This window comes from Clinocottus analis, unplaced genomic scaffold, assembly GCF_023055335.1.
Source record: "Clinocottus analis isolate CAN_PGR_092001 unplaced genomic scaffold, fCliAna1.0.p SCAF_6, whole genome shotgun sequence".
NCBI classification, from domain to species: domain Eukaryota; kingdom Metazoa; phylum Chordata; class Actinopteri; order Perciformes; family Cottidae; genus Clinocottus; species Clinocottus analis.
Window position 1 is genome coordinate 9,482,306 of NW_027176218.1, and position 22,654 is coordinate 9,504,959.

A 22,654-nucleotide genomic window follows, 5' to 3' on the forward strand; every position below is an offset into this window, starting at 1 on the left:
ATCACTGACGGAGTCGCTCTCACTGGCAGCGAGGCCTCTCAGCATTTGGAGACATTAATTTTGCAGCAGAGAACTAGAAAGAGGGAGTGAGAGATGAGCTGACTGCCCCCTGGAGAACGCAGCACACACTGGCAACCATTTGAAAGATGTCGAGAAAGGTTTCTCCCTTTCCATTTACCTAAATGGGGAAGATAATGTCGACAGTCTGGTTGAAAAAAGCTTTGAAACATAAGTGATGTCCCAAAAGCACCAAACAAGGCAAAAGCCTTCTTCTTCTTTCCTTTCTTTTTCTTCCTCGGTGGAAAAGAAAACTAGTAATCACATTGAGGGACATTCTGTAATGCAGATGGGATATTGTGAAGGACTGATACATTGCTGTAACATATTTTCTTTTTTATTAACACGTAATGGGCTGTGATGACAAATTGTCAGAGCCGTTACATTTGAAAGCCAGCAGATTGGCTTTTATTGTCCCAAACAAATCTTATTTGGCTCCCCTGTGTGAATGAGTTTCAGTGATGATGTCCCTGCTCTAGAAATACACTTAGTCATTTACTTAGAAGACTTCCTTGCTGAAGCCACATTGCATTCAAAGCACACAATGATGTGCTTATTATAGAGCTCTGTTTGGTAAATTTTGGATAATTCCCAGGCCTTTGTAGAGCTATCCTTTTCCTGGATGTGTGTTTTTGCCTCTCACTTACTCCCCCCTCCCTCTCTTGTCATGTCTCCTTCAGGCTCGGGATGATATATTGAATGGATCCCACCCTGTCTCCTTTGATAAAGCCTGTGAGTTCGCAGGCATCCAGGCTCAGATCCAGTTTGGACCCCACGTGGAGCACAAACACAAGCCCGGATTCCTGGAGTAAGCTATCCTTATAATAAAGATGCATTAACACCAACATTCACAATAACTCTGACCAGCATGTTGCACTTTTATATGTTAATTTCCCAGCTGTGCATACACATTGGTTATCTCCTGCTTCAGTACAGGCTGTTGCTTCATGGGATTTCCTCCAGTGCAAAGCTCAGGGGGATGTCAGCTGTTACAACTGTTTTCTGATATGTAGGCAGTAAGGAAAGAATGACCTCGTGTGTGGAGGCATGTTCACAGAAAAGGAAATGTCTCTGCTGGCTCAAAAGAGTAACCATTTTAAAATGTTATTATCTCTGTAGCCTGAAGGAGTTCCTACCTAAAGAGTACATCAAGCAGAGAGGGTCCGAGAAGAAAATATTCCAAGTATGTATATTACGTTGTGAAATGTTGCATTTAAAAAGAAGAACAATGTTTAAAACTGTGTGCGGCCCCTGGGAATTACACTACTTTGTTCTATGTTAAGGCATAAACTGACAAAATACAAAACAATTAGATCACATAATGTAACACATAACGTATGTAATTTTCAATCAAGCGAGGAGGTGGAGTTGTGACGTTTTGTTTGTCCAGGACCATAACGACTGTGGAGAGATGATGGAAATTGAGGCAAAAGTGAAGTATGTGAAGCTCGCCAGGTCCCTGCTTACATATGGAGTGTCCTTCTTCCTGGTAAAGGTAAGAGCTAATGCATGCTACTTTACCCAAGTAGAAGTACAATTGGATTCATAAGCAGATGGTATGCTCACATTCCCTAAAAATGAAATCCCATTAAATGATATTTACATTTTGCATCTTATGCTCCTATTATTATTTCTATTAGATTTGGTAACAACTGTATTGCATGAGATCTAGAAGTACTGCAGCATTGCTAAAAAGACGTCAGTTGAGGTATGCCCAGGTAGAACAAACATATTTGGACAAAGGGGAATGGTAAAACCAAACGTCCATTGGTTGATGTACATGTCAATCAAAGTTTACAGACAGGCTTCCCGGTTACATTTGACCGATCATGCTTGTTTTACTTCCATAAAAAAGCTGTAGATAAAGGGGGAGTGTGACCGTCTGGTCGCTTGTGTTTCCTGCTTCGTTTAACATTGTTGCAGTAAAGTGCCACATTTTCAGGTCTCAGCAGTTAACACACAATACTTAAAGTGCACTGTTATTGTAACTGATATAAATAAGGGCTAACGATACGAAAATAAAAAAAACATGGTTTACCTTTTATTAATAACTCAGCAATACCAGGTAAATGATACAGCTGGTTATAGATAACAGGCGCATAATGCTGCTGTACCAATAGGAGGCAGCTATGATTAGAAAGCTGCTTTGGTGTTAAAAACCCTGCTGCGTTCCTCAAATGGGTCCAGGTATGAAAACTTGAACATAAAACCCCATTATCACAACCAATCACAAGCCCCAGAGTGGAAGCTTGTGCGTTTGCACTTCAGAAGCACACTCTGTGCTGTGAAATACTTGTGACAATAGCAATTCTGTTCTGTTCTGGTTTGGCGAACACAAAAGTGGAATGGAAGTGTACAGCATGCGAATGGGATGGAATCGCACCAGCAGGTATTATAAAAGCTCTCTGACAGCAGCCCATTTGGTTGCAAACTTGCAGGAAAGAGGGGAAAAGAGGAAGTGGCTAGTTGTCTGCTGCGGTGCTAATGGACGATAAATGGAATGTTTGGCCTTTTTGTAAAAGCAGACTGCAGATTTCAGGTTATCTTTGTGCGTAAGTGAGTGTGGAAGAGTGCATGTGCATCAAAATGTACGAGCGTCGCCTGCGTTCGATGAAGAGATGTAGTGATGTAGTGATGGAGATTTCAAGACTGTTGAATAATTCACTCCAGCTGCACTCCGCTCTTGATGCTCGCAGAGGCAAAAGCACAGACCTGGCTTTGTTCAAGCACATCTGAGAGTTTATTGTAACCTTCAATTTGTCATCTGTCAGTGATTAATCACTGCAGGTTTTAGGTTGGCAATCCCTCTATTGCTGTAATCATTACATACATGGAAATACTGTACATTGAAGTAAATTAACCTGCTTATGTGTACGTTTGCAGGCATGTACAATATTAAGCATCACACTTCTATTGTGATTTCTTGCAGATTTCCCTCCGACAATAGTCAAGGTCAATCTATTTAGATTCATATAGCAGGTTAGCTAACCACTTCAGATGAGAAAATGGAACTTCCTGCTTGAAATCAGCCTTGGTTATTATGACGTTCAAGTAGCTTAATCTAAAACAATGGAAGTTTTAAATGAACCTTTGTATGAAGATATCATGAATACTGGGATAATGTTATCTGTCCTTGTGTTTAAGAGCCCTGAACCTAGAAGCTGCTCTATTATTGGCCTTAGTGAGGTTCTCAGAGCTCTCAGAAACAAAAAAAGCGACGTAAAACAATAGTCTGTCGACATAAAATGTACGTATCTTGTACTCCCCCGCCTCTACAAACCGATAATTTTTTTGTCGTCCTCTGCACCCCTGGAGGGGAGCCAAGTGTAGGCTCAGTCTCTGAAGTGAGCTGTAATAGATTTCCAGTGGGCAGAGAGTGGAGGACATCGTAGCTTCTGAGGCAAAGAGCTTGTGGAAGCGCCATGCGGTTGTGCTGACAGCGACTAAACCCTGTGGAGACCCTGCTCAATAAAGCAGCAGTTAAACAAGGCCGAACTCTGCTGGGTCACTTCACAGCTGCCCTTCTCCTCCTCCAATCGTGGCTGCAAGCTACGGACACAGCGTGTATTACAACAGCACAAATAGAAAAGCAGTTTTTTGCATTCGCGCCTTGAATGAATCATCCGTGTAGGTGTGAAGCACCGTCGTAAATGTTGTCTCATGTTTTCCTATCTGACAGGAGAAGATGAAGGGTAAAAATAAGCTGGTCCCGCGGCTGCTTGGGATAACCAAAGAGTCAGTGATGCGTGTGGATGAGAAGACGAAGGATGTGGTGCAGGATTGGCCTCTAACAACAGTCAAGAGATGGGCTGCCTCCCCGAAGAGCTTCACCCTGGTACCGTGCGACTCTCTTCATGAAGTTCTCAGCGTTACTCACAGATGGAAGACGTTATATACTCCTTATCCTATGCACATGTTCAGTTATTCTGTGAACAGCGTGATTTACAAGGCTCTGCATCCCATTTTCATCTTTCCCCCAGTTTTCATTTCCCAATATAAACAGCATCTAAAAACTGTTGAGACCTCAGACTCCAATATTGAATGTTTTCAGCATGCTAGCCCGCTATTTCATCTGCGTTAACAATAGATGCCTGGGGAAGAATGTGCAGAATTTAGATGTATTATTTATCTGAAAGCTTTTTCAATTTTCTTTTCCAGCTGCTGGCAACAGTACTGTCTGTTTTCCCCCCATATTGGAAAGGAACACTCCATTTAAAGATTAATAGATTATGCAAATTGTAAAAAATACTCTAAGGTATATTTGCCAACATTGATTTTTAAACTGAAATTATTCACCCTTGCATTGCTGTTGAATGCTTTGAAGTTAACAGTTTGGGATTCACTACATGTCATTTTTAATCAGGTCTTTGGAGAAATAGGATGGGCTGTAGAAGCTTTTTAGGTATAGCATGGTTTAGCAATGCCAGATGGATGTTAAAATATTGCCCTGAATCTCTGTTGTCTCTTAACGCACTACAAAGGATTTCGGAGAGTACCAGGAGAGTTACTACTCTGTCCAGACTACAGAGGGAGAGCAAATATCCCAACTTATTGCTGGATACATTGACATCATTCTTAAGAAGGCAAGTAATAAAAAATGTAATTTTTGCTATTAGACATACATTCAGCCTTCATTGTCAACTGTAATGTCTCGTTGCTCTTCATCTTACAGAAGCAGAGTAAGGATCGTTTTGGCCTTGAGGGAGATGAGGAATCCACCATGCTGGAGGAATCTGTGTCCCCTAAGAAGTGAGTAGTGCTCATGAACGATCACGGAAAACGTTCCTCATTCTGATTCAGCCAACACAAGTCTAGTTATTCTGCATGAATCTAAACATCTCTGTTTTTATTTGTGCATGTGATTACATGTCTGCCAGCATTCCCCCTCAAGAGAGGTAATGTTAGAGTTAAACCCCAAAACAGATATTTTAATATAGATATAAAAACAACACTTCTCGATATTCATGAATAGAATTTGCTAAATTGCTTCCTCGTAGTATTTTTGTTTGTGCAGATCTAAACACAAAACCTGCCTCGGGCTCAAAAATTATCATCTTACTTCACAAAAGAAGGCTGTATCATTCAATAATTAAGATATCGCACGGATAAGAAATCACTTCGTTGGAAGCACTTTTATTCTTTAATTTCTATCTCCCAGTTGGATAGAGCTTCTCCTGATTTCCCTGTGTTGCTTAGTAAATTATGGAAATTAATGTAACGCTGGTGGATCGGTGTTCTATCAAACAGAGCTTGGAAATGTGTTGTCACTGGAAATCCACATGGCTCTTAGTGAAACCACTCTCTGGCAGAATGGGGCATCACATTCCTGCTGCTTATGGGCCAATTCACTCATGTTGTGGTTCTCAGCACAAAAACATAATTGCTGCCTCTCAAAACAAGCCATAATTAACCAATGGAGTCAGGAGCATCTGTTGAACTGGGCAGGAAAACATATTTTTTACAATAGTTTTCCCCTGACAAAGCCTCCTCCACCGTGTGAACAGTTTTTAGTGTCATAATTGTTTTAATTATAATTTTGTAATTTTCATCATCTAAATTAGAAACAGTTGCGTTATCATCTTAGACAATTATGCATTTAAAGATACACTCACAAGTAACAGTTACTTACTGTATATTACTGATCTTTCCACTACACACATGCTTTTCATTTAGACCCTCAGGTCCTTAGCTTGGACTGCATTCCTGTGCATGTATGTTGAATTTACATACAGACTGAAATAATATGAAATTCAACATGCACATCCTATCTCTTTTTTTTCCTATACAAGGTCCACAATTTTGCAGCAGCAGTTCAATCGAGTAGGCCGCGTGGAGCATGGCTCAGTAGCACTTCCAGGTATAATCCGGTCTGGGTCTATTGGTGGCCCGGACACCTTCAATATAGGCACGATGCCCTCTGCCCAGCAGCAAATCACCACAGGGCAGATGCACAGAGGACACATGCCCCCACTGGTGAGTAAGAGTATTTGCACTTGCAAGCAAACATGGTGTCCTGGACAAAAGTCCTATTCCCCTGTTGTCACCATATTTTGACATGAAATGGAAGCATCCAACCTTGGGCCAGTCTCTAATTAAAATACTGTCTGAACCCAAAAAATGTGACCAAAGGAATGAGAAAATGATGTAGCCCAGCTGCTGTGCTCTGTTCTATAATTTTATCAGAACACAGTGGTGAGGTACATTATTTAACATCATGTAAATCTGATCTGCAGCATTTTAAATATTGCTTGTGGTCCCTACTGTCAACAATAAACAATGTGAGGAGGGCTGTGGGTGAGATAGGGAATGAATTGTATCTCATAAAGTCCATCTGTGGTTATAGACATTTTACATTTGATTGCAAGACCAAGAGTTTCACAGATTTTCCAAAACATAGTACAATGCATATTGTGTTAGATTGCTTTTGTCATTCCCTCTGTGTGTGTCTCTGTTGCTTGTTGTTGCCAGAGTCTGGCCCAGCAGGCCCTGATGGGGACCATAAACAGCAGTATGCAGGCTGTGCAGCAGGCTCAGGCTGACCTGGGATATGTAGATAATCTGCCTCCACTGGGCCATGATTTGGTAAGTCCCCCTCCCACTTACTACACAGTTTAAAAAAATATTTTAGAGTAGATGCAGCATGGATAGATATACTGTACCACTCCTCCTTCACATCATAATTTACAGAAACCCCTTGAGTTTCACTTTTCTAATACTCTCACTGAATGTGTGCTTACTGATATTGCAGCTTCTGGGTTTCAAAGCAAAGACAGATTAGAAAGAATTAAGCATTTGCATCACATCAAAGTCCATCATATTTCTCCAATATAATTAGGATACTGCACTGACTGTACATATAGAGGCTGCATTTAATGCTTGAGTGTTTCCAAAGCCGTAGGTGTTGTACAGTCCTAGTCCTTTAATCCTGCATGAGAAAGTTTATTTGAGCTGAAAATCACCCACTGTGATGAAAGCCAATAGCTCTCCTTTTCCTCCTCCACCCAAAGGCATCCAGGGTTTGGGTTCAGAACAAAGTGGATGAATCCAAACATGAAATCCACTCTCAAGTTGATGCCATCACCGCTGGAACAGCATCTGTGGTCAATCTCACTGCAGGTGAGTGCCCAGGAGAATACTAAACAGCTTCAGTATTCATCATCCGCTCTAGAATTCTGTTTTATGATGTCTGTGCTGGACAATATGGTGAAAATAAAGTGCATCTCTACATTATTGTGTGAATCGATAAGTCACTGTTAAACCCTTAATGATGACAATTTCTAAATATAAGTGCATTTCCAATTTTCTCCTTGATAGATATTTCTACTAATAAATAAATCTTGAACTTAAGATCAACTTATTGGCAGTGTCTCTTTCTGCTCCCCTTGTCGCTTGGCACAATGCCAGTCAAGTTCCTGCCAGTATTGTAGTATTTTAATCTTACCTCGCCATCTGTTTGGTTGCACTTATACACCCTCCACTTGCTAATATACATTTTTGTCCTCCTTCACGGCCACTTGCTTCATCAACGTGCTCATCATGGCGGAACCATCTCAAATAGGCATTAATTATGACAATGACACTGATGTGTGTGTTATTGCATATGGCACGCACGCTGCCCCATAGATTAGCTAAATCAATGTGGTGGCAGCAGCACAACAAATTGAGATGCGCAGCAGATGTGTAGTTTGTAACGATAGCGCTCCAACTTTCACAGGTGAGCCCACAGAAACCGACTACACAGCGGTGGGTTGTGCCATCACCACCATCTCCTCCAACCTCACGGAAATGTCCAAGGGTGTCAAGCTGCTTGCGGCATTAATGGACGATGAGGTGGGCAGCGGACACAAGCTCATGGGCGCTGCCAGGATGCTGGCAGGAGCTGTGTCGGATCTGCTCAGCTCTGTTGAGCCTGCAGCCGCTGAGGTGAGACGCCCCTGACAATTGTACTTGGACTTTACTGTAATCCCGGTAGCCACAAAACCACAAACTGAGTTGAACTGCATGTTATGATTTTCATCAGTGTCCCAGTGAAGATGAATGTATTCTGGGATGATTTTTGATCCAGAAGTCTGTTTTAGATAACTCAGCCTGTTTGAGAACTGGCCAGGTCAGAGTAATGGATGTGTTGATGTCATTCTCACACAGCCCAGACAGACGGTGCTGACTGCGGCAGGAAGCATCGGACAGGCCAGCGGGGACCTGCTCCGTCACATGGGAGAGGGCGAGACAGACGAGAAGTTCCAGGTTGGACGCCACCCACTCACTGTTCCTATGACACTGCTGGCCAAACAGGAAGACACACACACATAAGCTCAGGCCCCCACTAAAAATGTCAATACACACTCAAGTAATCACCTCAGACTTTATTATTAGACTTTTACTTTATGTGAATTGTATAACAAAGTGTCAAACGGAGACTTTTTTTGTAGTAAAACCACAAAACAGTCTCTCAGACGTCCATTAACACAAGGTTATATGTCAACTTCAAGATCTGCCTCATTTCTGCTCTTACACTGCAATTCATCCACCTGCCACATACACATCGTTTGCCTTCTCATGGCCTTGATACCACTTGTGACCAAATTGCTTTGATGTAGAACAGATTTAATTTATTACTACTGACCTAAATGTCATATTTACTATCTTCCTCTTGCTCAATATATTTTTTACAATTACACTACTGTTGTTCTTTCAGCATTAGATGGCCAATATTTGCACAATTTCACCAAAATGTACTCCCCCGGTCCCTTCAATCTTCTTCTTGCAGGACACACTGATGAATCTGGCCAAAGCAGTGGCCAATGCAGCTGCTATGTTAGTCCTGAAGGCCAAGAACGTGGCCCAGGTGGCCGAGGACACCATATTGCAGAACCGGGTGATCGCAGCTGCCACTCAGTGTGCCCTGTCCACCTCTCAGCTGGTTGCCTGCACCAAGGTACTCATCTAAAACTTGTTTATCTCTGTAACCAAGTAGGTGAAGGACATACCAAAAGGCAGGAAATCATGAAAGCAGGTTGTACGACACTGGCCACTGCAGCGTTGTTTTAATCAAATTCAACAGGTCTTTGTGCCGTATCTTGAACAAAACATATTCATCAGAAATATATAAAATAACGAAAAAACAATGTAACTTTTAATTTTCTAAAGGCCTGAATTTGTGTATGTTATGTACGTTACGTGACACAGACTGTCTCATGTCATAATAGTCTTCAACTGTTGTAATTATCCTCCGTTCCTGCTAATGCCTGTGTATGGTGCAGGTGGTGAGCCCAACCATCAGCTCCCCAGTGTGTCAGGAGCAGCTTGTCGAGGCCGGAAAGCTGGTGGACCGCTCCGTGGAAACCTGCGTGAAGGCTTGCCGCTCGGCTAGCGACGACGGCGAGCTGCTGAAGCAAGTTGGGGTGGCAGCCGGTGTGGTGAGCCAGGCCCTCAGTGACCTGATGCAGCACGTCCGCCACTACGCCAGCTGTGGAGAGCCCATTGGACGTTACGACCAGGCCACGGACACAATCATGAATGTGACGGAAAACATTTTCACTTCGATGGGCGATGCTGGTGAGTACAACAAGAAGGTTGTCGGTCATGTCCAGTTAAAATAGTTCATCATTAAGTTGTTTGTCTCTTCAGTTTATTCACAATTTACAGTCAAAATACATAAATTGGGTGACCTTTAATGAGTTACCTGCTTTTAATTGACTGTTGTAGTGTGTTTTGAGTGCAAAAGAGCGCCTTAAGATAGTGTTTTTGTGTCCATGTTAAGTGATCTAAAGTCCTGTTAAACGTTGTCAACGCTCAGGCTATTTGTTATGGTTTGAGCCATGAAGCTAGAGAAATTCCAAACCCAGGCAATTCTCAAAGGGTTGTAAGAAACATGTCATCCAAAACCACTACAGAGCTCTCAATCTGGTCTCAATCAGCATCATGGAGGCTTTGAAAACTTAAAAGGAAACACATGAAGAGGGACAAACTTTTTACTTTGTATTAATCAACAAGAAAAAAAAAGAGAATATTGTTGCAAAAGATCAGCATTTGGTAATCAGAGTCCATTTTACGCATAGGATATTGGTTGATTTCCAAAGCCGTTGGATGCAGGCACCTACATGTCTTGTCTTTCACAGACTTTTCTGGGTGAGTTATTTCGAGCTTGAGGAAACGCAGCTTTTTATAGCAGATGTGTGTGGAGATGTTACAAATTGCAAAAACTTGCAAAGACTAATTTGTGTGAGAGAGGATGACTCAGCTTCAGCTACTTAGAAGTTAATGAAGCTGTAATTGTGACGAGGACATTTTCTTATTGATGCATAAGGGTTGGGTGACATGATAATATAAACCATAAGATATTATTAATTTGTCAACTGTCATCATACCATTTCTTCCTACAATGTTTCTTCCTTTAAAATCTCTGGTTATATTACACTCAGTGTGCAGTGCTTAGATTTGCATCAATTACATGCATAGTGTATCTTAAAAACTTTTATTCAAGTCACCTGAGTGGTCAAAAATCGACTTTTCCATTGCTCATTTAACTTCTGCAGCCTCAACTGAATATCCAGAAAATATAATTGCTAAATGGATGATGACAGCTCTGAAATGTAAATATTACTTTCAAAAGGTCCTGGCACTTGAAATGGATACAAATCAAACAGGCCATTGAAAAACATCAAATCAGCTATACAGAAAAAACTGAATTTAATCTGCAATATGTGCTTGTATTTGTGCTGCTATTCTAATTGTGTCTCCTTATGTCATTCTTTACTGTGTGTGTGAACAGGTGAGATGGTGCGTCAGGCGAGGGTGTTAGCCCAGGCTACCTCTGACTTGGTCAATGCCATGAGATCTGATGCAGAGGCAGAAGTAGATGTTGATAACTCTAAGAAACTGCTGGCTGCAGCCAAACTTTTGGCTGATGCCACAGCCCGGATGGTGGAGGCAGCTAAGGTAAGAGTGTTTTAACTAGGAATGTAATTTACTTAAATAAATCTAATGTATTTGCTTTCTGTCATGATATCATTACCTGTTCTGTAGTTTGATTAGTGATTTTTATCTAATATGGAAGAGTTGATAGTTAGTTTAACCCGGTTAAATTAGTTTGATCCACAACTGTCAACATTTTATTCTCTTATTCTCTTTTTCTATCAGCACTGCCATTGTGTTCTTGCATGTCTAATGCCATATACTAAATGCATGCAGCGATGACTTTATTTCATTTGATACAATACACATTTTGGCACTACTGCATGCACTACTTTAGCTACCAGCATCATTTCACATTAAAAATAAAATGGTCCAGTATCAGTGGCTTTTAATGAGCCCCTGGCACTGTCGAGCAGGATGCTATCAGTGTGAAATACCCGGACAATTGAAACACTGCCTGTGGCACATTAGATGTTTTTGATCTGTGACTCATTAATAACTATATCACTGCCATTATCAAAGAGGAAGTGGGAATCTGGCTCGGACGGTTTCCTTGGAAACTGCCAGTAGGAGACAGAGCTAAATGCTCATTTGCATCTATTGCACAATGATTGTAACCATAGTTGTTAAACTCATTGCTGAGGTCTGAATAGCTATTGTTATATGCTGTATTGAATGTGTCATTGTCATGTGTTTATGTGCTCTTAGGGGGCGGCTGCTTACCCAGAGAATGAGGACCAGCAGCAGAGGCTTCGAGAGGCAGCTGAAGGGCTTCGTGTAGCCACTAATGCTGCAGCTCAGAACGCGATAAAGAAAAAACTGGTCAACAGGCTAGAGGTGAGTCAACGTATTCTCATCTGCGTGTTGTTTGACTGTGATTCAAGCACAACACTGCTCCTCTTTTCTCTATACCAACAAAGATGTCATATAAATATCTCTTTCCCACATTTGTTCATCTCTTTAGTATAAATATATTGGAAATACATGGAGAGTTTATACATTAGGCTAAAGAAATACTGATAATGAAACCCCTGTACACATGTGGCCCATTCAGTAGATTTGTCTGTATTATTATTAGTCTCTTTTCCCTGTCGCAATGAGCTATAAATCCCATTAGTATACCCCCGCCCCCTCAGAGCACCCAATGTTCAATTTCCTGGGCACGTAAACTATGCATTACCCAGGGCTGGGGATCAGCCTGCTATCAGACATACGATGTCAGTCCGCCACTTTGCATCTGATGTTCACAGTAATGGTGCCAATGGTCATCTGTATCAAGGAAATGTGTGGCCACTTGTCTTGACTAAGGTGTCATTAATCTGCAAGTGAGCGTGTAACAATTATCAGTCACCCCTTAAGACTACATTAAACTTACCCGTTGTCTCCTGACAAGCTGTCATCCAGCTGTTGTGCAGATGTGCACATGTTTTGGGTAGAAAACGCTACTCCTATCTAGCATGTCCGGTCTACATGTAGTTCAGTCTTGTTTTTTTTCTGTCAGTATAATGATTTCATGTGTTCTGGCTCTCTTTTATCATCCTTGCCTCCTCACCGACTAAACAAGAAATGTCTTCTCCCGCTGTTTTCAATCGTGTCATCACTTCAAAGCTAGTTTTGTGCCTATGAATAAATGTGAGATAAGCAATGTGTTTTTAGTGCTTTAATTTTTGGAAGCATTGCAAGAGGAAAGAAATGCTGAACATCACATAAAAATAAAGATTGTGCACTGTTAAAGTTAATGTTACTGTTGGCCGGGCGCCACCCTTTTACTTATGATTTTCATTTGTATCATCTGAACAGATAGCCGCTAAGCAGGCAGCGGCTGCAGCCACTCAGACCATTGCAGCTGCCCAAAATGCTGCTGCTTCCAACAAAAATACTGTCTCACACCAACAGCTTGTACACAGCTGCAAGGTATGATCATGTACTTGTGTTACTAATGTATTAAACAAAAATAGTAGATGCAGCTCTCTCAATCATGATGATGTGGATATGAAGCATACCTTATTGGTGTGTTTCAATGCAGGCAGTAGCAGATAGCATTCCCCAGTTGGTTCAGGGAATGAGGAGCAGCCAGGCTCAGCCCGAGGAGCTTGGTGCCCAGCTAGCCCTCATCATGGCCAGCCAGACCTTCTTACAGGTGAGTGAGGCCTTTTATTGTAACACAGTTAGTGGCAGGAACTTTCTGTCATCAGATACATACGTACAAACAAATCATTCTGGAGTGCTTATGAAGTGTTTTTCTGTCTCCATTGCTCAGCCTGGCAGTAAGATGGTGGCGTCTGCAAAGTCAGCAGTTCCCACGGTGGCTGATCAGGCTGCTGCTATGCAATTGGGACAGTGTGCCAAAAACTTGGCTACCTGCCTTGCCGAGCTCAGGACGGCAACCCTAAAGGTATCTAACTCTGTTACAGAAAGCAGGAGTCATCTCACTGGTGGAGAAAATGTGTTGCTATCCATTGTGTGTCTTAAGGCTGCAGTTCTTTGATCTCCTTTAGAGATACCAAGCACAGCATATAGGCTGGCATCCTGTCTGCACTGCATAATGGTTCGGTGCATGTGAGTAAGATTGACTGTGTGCGTGCATTTGTCGTTTAAAGGCCCATGAAGCCTGTGGTCCACTGGAGATCGATTCAGCGCTCAAAATTGTGCAGACACTGAAGAGTGAGCTTCAGGATGCTAAGATGTCCGTCATTGATGGCCAACTCAAACCTCTTCCTGGGGAGTCGGTAGGTACATAGCAGTAGAAACAGCTGCTTTAAAGTTCAATGCATATACTTACACAATGAGGAGATCACAACTATGAATCAAATTCTTCCTTTGTCGGTTCTTTCCCCCACAGCTTGAGAAATGTGCTCAGGATTTAGGAAGTACGTCTAAGGCTGTGGGATCTTTCATGGCCCAGTTGCTGACATGTGCTGCACAGGGAAATGAACATTATACAGGTAAGAGAAGTGCATTCTACGTACACAGAAAGCAGGTTTCAGGAGCTTCTGTAGCTGTCTAAAGTATTTACATTGCCAGAATGGATAGATATAATAAATATATGTGGCTGACTTTAACAGTTCCTTTTTAAATTGTGGAACTGGGGGGATGAAGCAGGCAGGAAAACGCATAACTTCTTTATTTGTGCCATCACTATTGCCTTAAACTGAGCCCTTTGAATTCAGCATGGCTTGGCTTTTTTGCTGTCAATTCTGGCTCAATTGAGAATCTCAGGGGAGGAGAGATGAAGACAGATAGAGAAAAGAATTTCTAACAATGATCACTCCCACTAGCATTTCATGCTGTGGCCCATGGTGCTGCTCACTACTCATTAATCTTATTTTCTCTAGATTTAACATCCCATCAGCAAATGGCTCCACTTGGCTGGCTAATGCAATTTGATGCAATTTGCTCCTTTTCTTCTCGACTCTGTTTATAATAAGTTAAGGGCACCTCCCATGTGGAGCCATATTTATTATATTAACTCATTTATTTAAACAATGAGGGCATTTCAGCATCACAGTTTGTTCTCAGTGTGGTACCGCTAGCCCCGGCCAGCTAGCTCAATGCAATTACAATTATAGGAAAGACAGGAAATGCACATACCTCTCAGTTTGTGTGGCTTAAACGGCACTGCTGCAAAGGAAAACGAATGAGATTGAAATTAATCTTAATAAAATGTCAATTTCAATTTGTACAGAAGCATTGTTACTTGCTTACTGCATACTATACTTCCTGTATATCTGTTGAATATTACACATTTGTTACATGTTATGCATAGGGTGGAGTCACTTTCTAGTATTTCCTGATACTGTTAATATACTGATTTGGTTTGCTTCATGATATTCCATCCGTCTCAGTTTATTTGATCAAAATCACATAATGTCATGTTGTTATGGTTGTTCGCAGGTGTGGCTGCCAGAGAAACCGCACAGGCTTTAAGGACATTGGCTCAAGCAGCCAGAGGTGTGTCAGCCAGCACCAAGGAGCCTCAGGCAGCAGCTGCGATGCTAGACTCAGCCCAGTGCGTCATGGAGGGCTCGGCCATGCTGATTCATGAAGCCCATCAGGCCCTGGTTCATCCAGGAGACGCTGAGAGTCAGCAGAGACTGGCACAGGTAATATAGCGCCCAGTAATATTTATGATATTCATGTAGCAATCATATTGTCCTTCTCTCTCTCCACCGCTGATGTGTAAAAATGTATTTTCCATAACAATCATCCCTCTAAGCGACGCTATTTTCTCTTCTGCCTAGTATTCCTTTCTCAGGAGTGCCAGAGTAAGACTGATCATTCTCCTGCAGCCCTTCAGGGGATAAATATATTGTTTGGCTGATATCTGTGACAGCAGCATAAATTAGTGACAGGGATTACTGTGCACTACTGCGAGCCCAATTTACATTTGAGATGTTCTTCCCTTTATAGCTTTGCACTGAGACTTTGCATTGTGTATCACATTGTTTGAATGACTAACGGCAGTCCATTGACAGAGCACTGTGCTGTGTTTCAGGTGGCCAAAGCAGTGTCACACTCCCTGAATAATTGTGTGAATTGCCTGCCAGGCCAGAAAGATGTTGACATGGCCCTCAGAAGCATTGGTGAGGCCAGCAAGAAACTGCTGGTGGACATTGTGAGTCCCATCTCACCTTGCCTTGACATTTATTGTATTTGCACTTGCACAAAAACATCTGTACTGAACAACACTGAACAGGTTATTTTCATCTGACTTTTGACTGCAGCGTGCCCTAATTGATGCATGTCTTGTGTCTGAAGCTCCCTCCCTGCAGTAAGACATTCCAGGAGGCTCAGAGTGATCTGACCCACACAGCAGCTGAACTCAACCACTGTGCAGGGGAGGTCGTCCACTCTTCTCGCGGCTCGAGCAGCCAGCTGGCTGCGGCCTCAGGGAAGTTCAGCCAAGACTTTGATGAGTTCCTGGATGCTGGCATTGAGATGGCAGGACACACCCAAGTAGGTTTCATGATCATACCATCTCCTCCACACTGCATTGAAACAGTTCAACGGTGATCCACTGTCAGCATTATTTTACACACGGAAGGGAGCGTTCAACCCCTGATGGACAAACGCAAGAAAACCTTAAATGCTGAGAGGCCAAGCTCATAGCTGTGTGTCACTTCATTTCCTAAGATGTTAAAGTAAATTGTTAATTAGACCTGTTCATCTGACTCATAGTCAGATGTAATGAGATATTGTGATGTTCTTGTTCTGGTTATTTTGCTCATTAATTTGGAAAGATCGCCTGTGATTGGAGTTGATGTAGCATGACAACCAGCGTTAATCAGGCTCAGCTGAGTGAGGAAAGAGGATAAAGATGGTAGAGAGTCTTAAATACATTCTTTACAGTATGTTATCTTTTGACTGCTTTTGCCAATACATTAAATACTCCAAATCTATCTTAAAACTCACCTGTATGGTTCTTTTTCCTGACTTATACAGAGCAAGGACGACCAGATTCAAGTCATTGGTAATCTGAAGAACATCTCCATGGCATCCAGTAAACTGCTGCTGGCGGCCAAATCTCTGTCAGTGGATCCAGGTGCAGCCAACGCTAAGAATCTTCTCTCTGTGGCAGCAAGGTGCGATGAGATGGAGATAGCACCTGATATGTATCACACATTCTCTTTTCTCAGTGTTTGCGAGTTAACTGAGCCATTTAGTCCAAAATATGAATCCGGGCCCAGATTTTAGCTTTTATCAAGTTACCTAAATGTCACAAAAATCCTCCATGCTGTATCTGTATGCCACTCCCAAGCTGTCTCTGTTAGGCAGTGCTAGAGGAAGTATGTAGTGAGAAGCCAACAGCTGGTCCCGTAGGGCTTTGGGCCTGACTGACTTCTCTCTGTCTAATTAGGAAGATGGAAGCCTTGGCTCGAGCTTGTCTGTGCTCAGCAAAGCTGAACACAAACGCAAGACAATCTCAGCACTCCTGTTTTAGCCTATCACATTTGAGAGGTCAGCAGAGCCATGCTTGAATAGAGCAGCTTAAAGCATCATGTGTGAGTGAAGCCAGGCTGTGTGTGCATGCAGAGGACACATGTGAGAGTTAAAAAGCCTGTGTGTGGCTGCCTGTGTGTTTCAGAGCAGTGACGGAGAGCATTAACCAGCTGATCACACTCTGTACCCAGCAAGCAGCAGGACAAAAGGAGTGTGACAACGCCTTAAGGGAGTTGGAGGTAACCGTGCTCACATACACTGTGCCACACACAGACTGTCCCTGTCTCCAGGATGGTTTTCTGTTGCACGTACATGCCTGTATGTTTTTAATCAGGGAAACTGGATGCATTATACACTCTTTCCTTCCATTTGTTAACATTACTCTCATAGAGCCATTATCTTTACATGGACATTAAAATCACAACTGTAGTAAGTGCATTAGTGACACTGGTTGAACCAGAGCATTTTTGCATACTGAAACCTACGTTCACTTATACTAAAGTAACTGAAAATGTCAATAAGGCTGTGCATTTTAAAAGCTTGATTATCATTATTTATCAAGGCAGTATGTTTCCATTAGCTTGATTTCCATTTATAGTGTTTCCTTTCTCTAAATGAAGTGGTTGATAAAAGTATAATATCATAGCAGGAAAGAGTTGTGTCCGTTGTAGTTTCAGTTCCTGTCATCTGTGTCTGTGTACAGGCTGTCAGAGGTCTCCTCAATAATCCCAACGAGCCTGTCAACGAACTCTCCTACTTTGAGTGCATCGAGAGCGTCATGGAGAATTCAAAGGTACAGGTTTAGAAATAATTGTGTGGACTATATACTTAAACTGTCAGAGATATTTCACTTAGTAGGCGGCAGAGAATCTAATTTGTACATGTGTTCTCTATTTCTGCATGCCTCAGGTTCTAGGAGAGTCCATGGCAGGTATTTCACAGACCTGTAAGACGGGTGATGTGCTGGCCTTCGGGGAGAGCGTAGGTGTGGCGTCCAAAGCTCTGTGTGGGCTCACGGAGGCTGCAGGACAGGTGAGATCTAAGCATGGGGCTAACTACTCATTCTGAGGTACCAGGCTTCTGCTTTCGTCTGATCTCTTTTCTTTCTTATCTTGTTGTTGTTGTTTGGTTATTGCTTGGAATTAATCACATTACTTTTCAGTCAGTGAAACTAATTGTTAAACATGTTTTTAAGGTTGATACAGTATTTAAAACAACACATGAAAATAAATGCAAACATCTTGACAGAGTGAAATCCATTCATAAGTGGCATTTAAACCTTCGAAGGACACTTGACACATTTTATTAGAGGTTTTACAGACAGTTTTTACAGTTTTACAGTTCCCTCCTGACGCTGTAAAATAACTTCCTTACTTTTATGCAACATTAAGTTAACTTGTCTGGAAAATGGTACACTTGTGTATGGACAGATCTTGTGTTCCCTCTGAACAAAGTTTATCTACAATGTATACAATATATGTATGGATCTATTCATGTTTTCATCTACATATGTATGTATGTCAGACATTGTTGACTGTGTGCGGGGGGTGTCTATGACAACAAGTGAAGTCATGAATGACAATAAAGAACTGGTCTAATGACAAACTGATACATTAATATAACTTTGTTTTTCTTTTTTGTCCTTTTTAGGCATCTTATCTTGTCGGTGTGTCTGATCCTAATAGTCAGTCAGGCCACGAGGGGCTGGTGGATCCCATCCAGTTTGCAAAGGCTCACCAGGCAATACATACGGCTTGTCATAACTTAGTAGACCCAGCTAGTAGTCCTTCACAGGTAAGAAGGTCCATGTGGGGCTTGAAAACGTTACAGAACCATTCCCTGTCTTATGGAGACTGCAAAATGTAGATCTCTAGTGACTGTGATTACATGGCTCATTATGTTTGGAAAACTTAAAATCGACCTGAATGTCCTACTTCATTAACTCTCCACACCTCACTGGAATGCCTGATTTCAGACAACTCTGCTTCCTGTTGTTTAATATTTCTTTGTCTGTCAGATCTTGTCTGCAGCAACGATTGTAGCCAAGCACACCTCAGCTCTCTGTAACGCCTGCCGCCTGGCTTCTTCCAAAACCTCCAACCCTGTGGCGAGGAGACAGTTTGTCCAGTCAGCCAAAGAGGTGGCCAACACCACAGCCAACCTTGTCAAAACCATCAAGGTCAACTCCCCAACTGATCAAAACGTTGAGTGTAAATTTGTTCCAGAATTTTTTCGTCACGTGAGAAACTGTGAATGTGTGTATAATTCAGGCGCTTACAAAAATATGATTGAAATGGGCCAATATTCATGTGGCGTTGTCTTGTTTCAGGCATCAGATGGGGATTTTTCAGAGGACAACAGAAACCGATGCCGTGTTGCTACAACCCCACTTCTTGAGGCTGTAGAAAACCTGTCGACCTTTGCCAATAACCCTGAGTTTGCGAGCATCCCAGCGCAAATCAGCAATGAGGTATTCATCCATTTTGATGTTTATTTGTAATGCACTATTGATAATGTTTTTTTCATTCTTTCCACAGTTTCTCATTATAAAGCCAAATGAAAATGAACAGCAATCTTTCATCAGGTTCTCAGAAACATCCTATAAGTCATTTGTTCCGAGGCGCTATACAGAGGATCGTGAAGCTTCTCTTAGAAAGGTTTCTTAAATACGTTTGTGACTTCTGCACTCAATCGTCTTCCAACAGACACTTTTGTATGAGCCAACACACAAAGGTTTGTACAGCGAACATGGGGGGAATTGGATTGAGGTCCAATTTTACCTGTTCTTTTAATGTCAAGAAAAGAGTGAAAAAGATGGATTTTTCTTTTTCAATCTGAGCACCGCAGTTCCACACAGTCCTCTAAAAGCTTTATGGCTGTAATCTGTTGGAGGGCAGTGTTTAACGGCACTCTTTCTCAGCACAGCTGCTCTAATCTTCAGCTTGTTAATCTAATTGTCGAGGGAGGCTTTGGCTCGGATCATAAAGACTGAAGGTGTTTCTCCCTGCATCTGTGTAAAGCTGTCTTTCTAATCTCGTCCCTCTCTTTGATTGCACCTTTGATCTCTTCAAGGTAGTCAAAGAATATTAACAACTCTGTCATACCAATGTGTCTGGCTCTTTTCTGTTGCGCTGCTACCTGGGCTGTTGTTTCACATGCCCTAATCTTTTCATTTCCACAGGGCTCAGCCGCTCAGGAGCCTATTGTGCGTTCGGCCCGCTCCATGCTCGATAGCTCCACTTACCTTTTAGAAACAGCCCGCTCGCTGGTCCTCAACCCCAAAGATCCTCCCACGTGGTCCATACTGGCCGGCCACTCCAGAACAGTCTCTGACTCCATCAAGAGTCTCATCACCTCCATCAGGTTGGTATTAATCCCACAAACTGCCACCTCTGCCCCCGCAGGATTATCCGGAGTCAAAGTTTCTAATGCTTTGCTAACAGGTAGAGGGAAAGAAAGGTTTCTGAAGCCAGAGGGCTTATCTTATGATATTTGCTCAGCTAAGCAATAAATTGCAACAGTTGTTAATATCTGTTTGAGATTCCCGCTGCCTTGTAATAGATTAGAGAACATTACAGAGCAGTGGTGAGATGATGAGCCACGGTGGATCTGCAGCACATTTTAGCAAAAGTAGTTCCCCACCCACTTCTATCTTTATCATCATCCTCCAGATCAGATGGCTGTCTGGTGACCTCATGGGGATGACAACACTCCCGGCTAAAATCCCTGTAAAACCACAACTTGTTTATTTTACATTTCATTAAACAAACAAGATATAACAGGTTACTCTGTGGGCTTTAGATGTATCTTTTTACCTTTAAGCTGTCCCTGTGCTTCTCGTCTGTATGCTGAGCTCAGCTAATCGGCTGCTGCAGCTTCATATTCAGTACATTTTGTCATCTGTCATCAGAAGTATTTCTCGAAATGTCTAACTATTCTTCTCAATTAAATGTGATTTGTTCTTTGTTTTTATATTGTTAATTGTATTCTATATTTATGGCACAATAATTAATATATTGTTCAACATCTCTGATAATAGGGACAAGGCGCCAGGACAGAGGGAGTGTGATTACTCTATTGATAACATCAATAAGTGTATCCGGGACATTGAGCAAGCTTCCCTCGCTGCAGTTGGGCAGACATTGCCCTGCAGAGATGATATCTCCATGGAAGTGAGTTCAAGTACCCCATCAGCTTTATCTTGTCCAAGAGAAAGAACTTAATGGATTCTGTAGTCTTTCTGTTGGGGCTTATACTGTAATTCTCTGCCTTTGTAACTCACCAGGCACTCCAGGAGCAGCTAACGTCTTCTGTGCAGGAGATTGGGCATCTGATTGATCCCGTCTCCACCACGGCCCGAGGCGAAGCTGCCCAACTCGGACACAAGGTGCTGGTCTGACCATAAATCCCTTCATCCCCTCTTGATTTAAAAAGAAAAAAAACATTCTGCCTGTTTTCTATCTTGTAATCCAACCCTTCCTCAGACATCTCCCTTCATCATTTTTCATCACTCTACATCACTCGTTCTCGCAGGTGACCCAGCTGGCGAGGTACTTTGATCCACTCATCGTGGCATCGGTGGGCCTGGCCTCCAAGCTGCACGACCACCAGCAGCAGATGACCATCCTAGACCAGAGCAAGACCCTGTCTGAGTCTGCCCTGCAGATGCTCTATGCCGCCAAGGAAGGCGGGGGAAACCCAAAGGTACTAAGCAGTTCATATCGCTGCAGTGTGTTTAGCCTGCCATGACCACGACTTCAAGGACGACCTAAGATATTTAGCTACATTTCAGCAGGTCAAGACAGAAATGCAGTCATGTTTCTCCAGGGTTTATCTTTTTTTAAGACGGTCATTAAAAACTTCTGTCTCAAGAATTATTGGTGAATAGCCTGTGATTTATATAAAGTTTTGAAGTTGGAGTTTTAATTATTACAACAAAGTATAAGTCTTTACAGCAGCAAGAGTCCAGCCTGTTGAAGTGTCCTCTAATGAGACACTTCATAGTTACCAGCTGTAGGGACACTGGAGCTGTTTCCAAGCTGACAGATTTCCTTCTGGCGACACCGAGAGAGTGTCACACAAACGTTAATCAGTTGACTGTGTCCCCAGGCGTGCCACACCCATGATGCCATCTCCGAAGCAGCCCAGCTGATGAAGGAGGCCGTGGACGACATCATGGTGACTTTGAACGAGGCAGCCAGTGAAGGGGGCATTGTCGGGGGCATGGTGGAGGCCATTGCTGAGGCCATGGGCAAGGTGAGTACTGTTGTGTTTGTGTTTTGATAGAAAATGCATGTTTGTGTGATAACATCTCATGAGTAGTCTGCTCAGGTGGTTTTAAATGGATTTCAGATTGACACTTATTCCCCATCTTATTTGTCTGATGACAAAATGAGCCTTCTCTGAAAGAGTAACTCCGCAGTGAGTGTGTCGAGAGTGTGTCCTTGTCAGTGACTCTCATTAGTCCAGGAGATGACAAGTTTTAAATCCACAGCCCACTGGTGATGTTAGCTGTCACTCATCTTGCTGGGGGACATGTCACTGTGTTGACAGCACAGTTAATAATTGACGATGATCTGCTCATACTCACACTCCTACTGGGTTCAGATCTTTTCCATTTGTATTTTTATTCTTTTGTTTATATTTTGTATTTTATCCTCAGCTTAAACATAACAGAGCAACCATCATTAAATCCCCATTAGCATGTGTAAAATGGAACCATTTTACAAAAATGCTAACATAA

At 42.3% G+C, this 22,654-nt stretch overlaps 1 protein-coding gene across 5 annotated transcripts in view; it reads left to right on the forward strand.

Moving 5' to 3' along the window:
* tln2b (talin 2b) overlaps positions 1-22,654 on the forward strand; it is a 73,832-nt gene that overhangs the window by 35,010 nt on the left and 16,168 nt on the right. For 4 of the 5 annotated variants that reach the window (XM_068602384.1, XM_068602380.1, XM_068602381.1 and 1 more), the window contains exons 7-41: positions 738-865; positions 1,177-1,240; positions 1,448-1,552; positions 3,737-3,892; positions 4,539-4,640; positions 4,730-4,806; positions 5,847-6,030; positions 6,526-6,639; positions 7,065-7,173; positions 7,772-7,980; positions 8,203-8,301; positions 8,825-8,992; positions 9,318-9,612; positions 10,829-10,995; positions 11,680-11,808; positions 12,772-12,885; positions 12,998-13,111; positions 13,232-13,366; positions 13,572-13,700; positions 13,814-13,916; positions 14,866-15,074; positions 15,467-15,586; positions 15,730-15,927; positions 16,414-16,553; positions 17,057-17,150; positions 17,615-17,704; positions 17,821-17,943; positions 18,562-18,705; positions 18,929-19,114; positions 19,241-19,381; positions 20,093-20,274; positions 20,951-21,083; positions 21,197-21,298; positions 21,445-21,615; positions 22,021-22,167. In XM_068602384.1, the coding sequence (XP_068458485.1) occupies positions 738-865; positions 1,177-1,240; positions 1,448-1,552; positions 3,737-3,892; positions 4,539-4,640; positions 4,730-4,806; positions 5,847-6,030; positions 6,526-6,639; positions 7,065-7,173; positions 7,772-7,980; positions 8,203-8,301; positions 8,825-8,992; positions 9,318-9,612; positions 10,829-10,995; positions 11,680-11,808; positions 12,772-12,885; positions 12,998-13,111; positions 13,232-13,366; positions 13,572-13,700; positions 13,814-13,916; positions 14,866-15,074; positions 15,467-15,586; positions 15,730-15,927; positions 16,414-16,553; positions 17,057-17,150; positions 17,615-17,704; positions 17,821-17,943; positions 18,562-18,705; positions 18,929-19,114; positions 19,241-19,381; positions 20,093-20,274; positions 20,951-21,083; positions 21,197-21,298; positions 21,445-21,615; positions 22,021-22,167 (4,881 nt within the window). The remainder of the gene's footprint in view (positions 1-737; positions 866-1,176; positions 1,241-1,447; positions 1,553-3,736; positions 3,893-4,538; positions 4,641-4,729; positions 4,807-5,846; positions 6,031-6,525; positions 6,640-7,064; positions 7,174-7,771; positions 7,981-8,202; positions 8,302-8,824; positions 8,993-9,317; positions 9,613-10,828; positions 10,996-11,679; positions 11,809-12,771; positions 12,886-12,997; positions 13,112-13,231; positions 13,367-13,571; positions 13,701-13,813; positions 13,917-14,865; positions 15,075-15,466; positions 15,587-15,729; positions 15,928-16,413; positions 16,554-17,056; positions 17,151-17,614; positions 17,705-17,820; positions 17,944-18,561; positions 18,706-18,928; positions 19,115-19,240; positions 19,382-20,092; positions 20,275-20,950; positions 21,084-21,196; positions 21,299-21,444; positions 21,616-22,020; positions 22,168-22,654) is intronic. The other variant, XM_068602383.1, reaches the window with a different exon arrangement.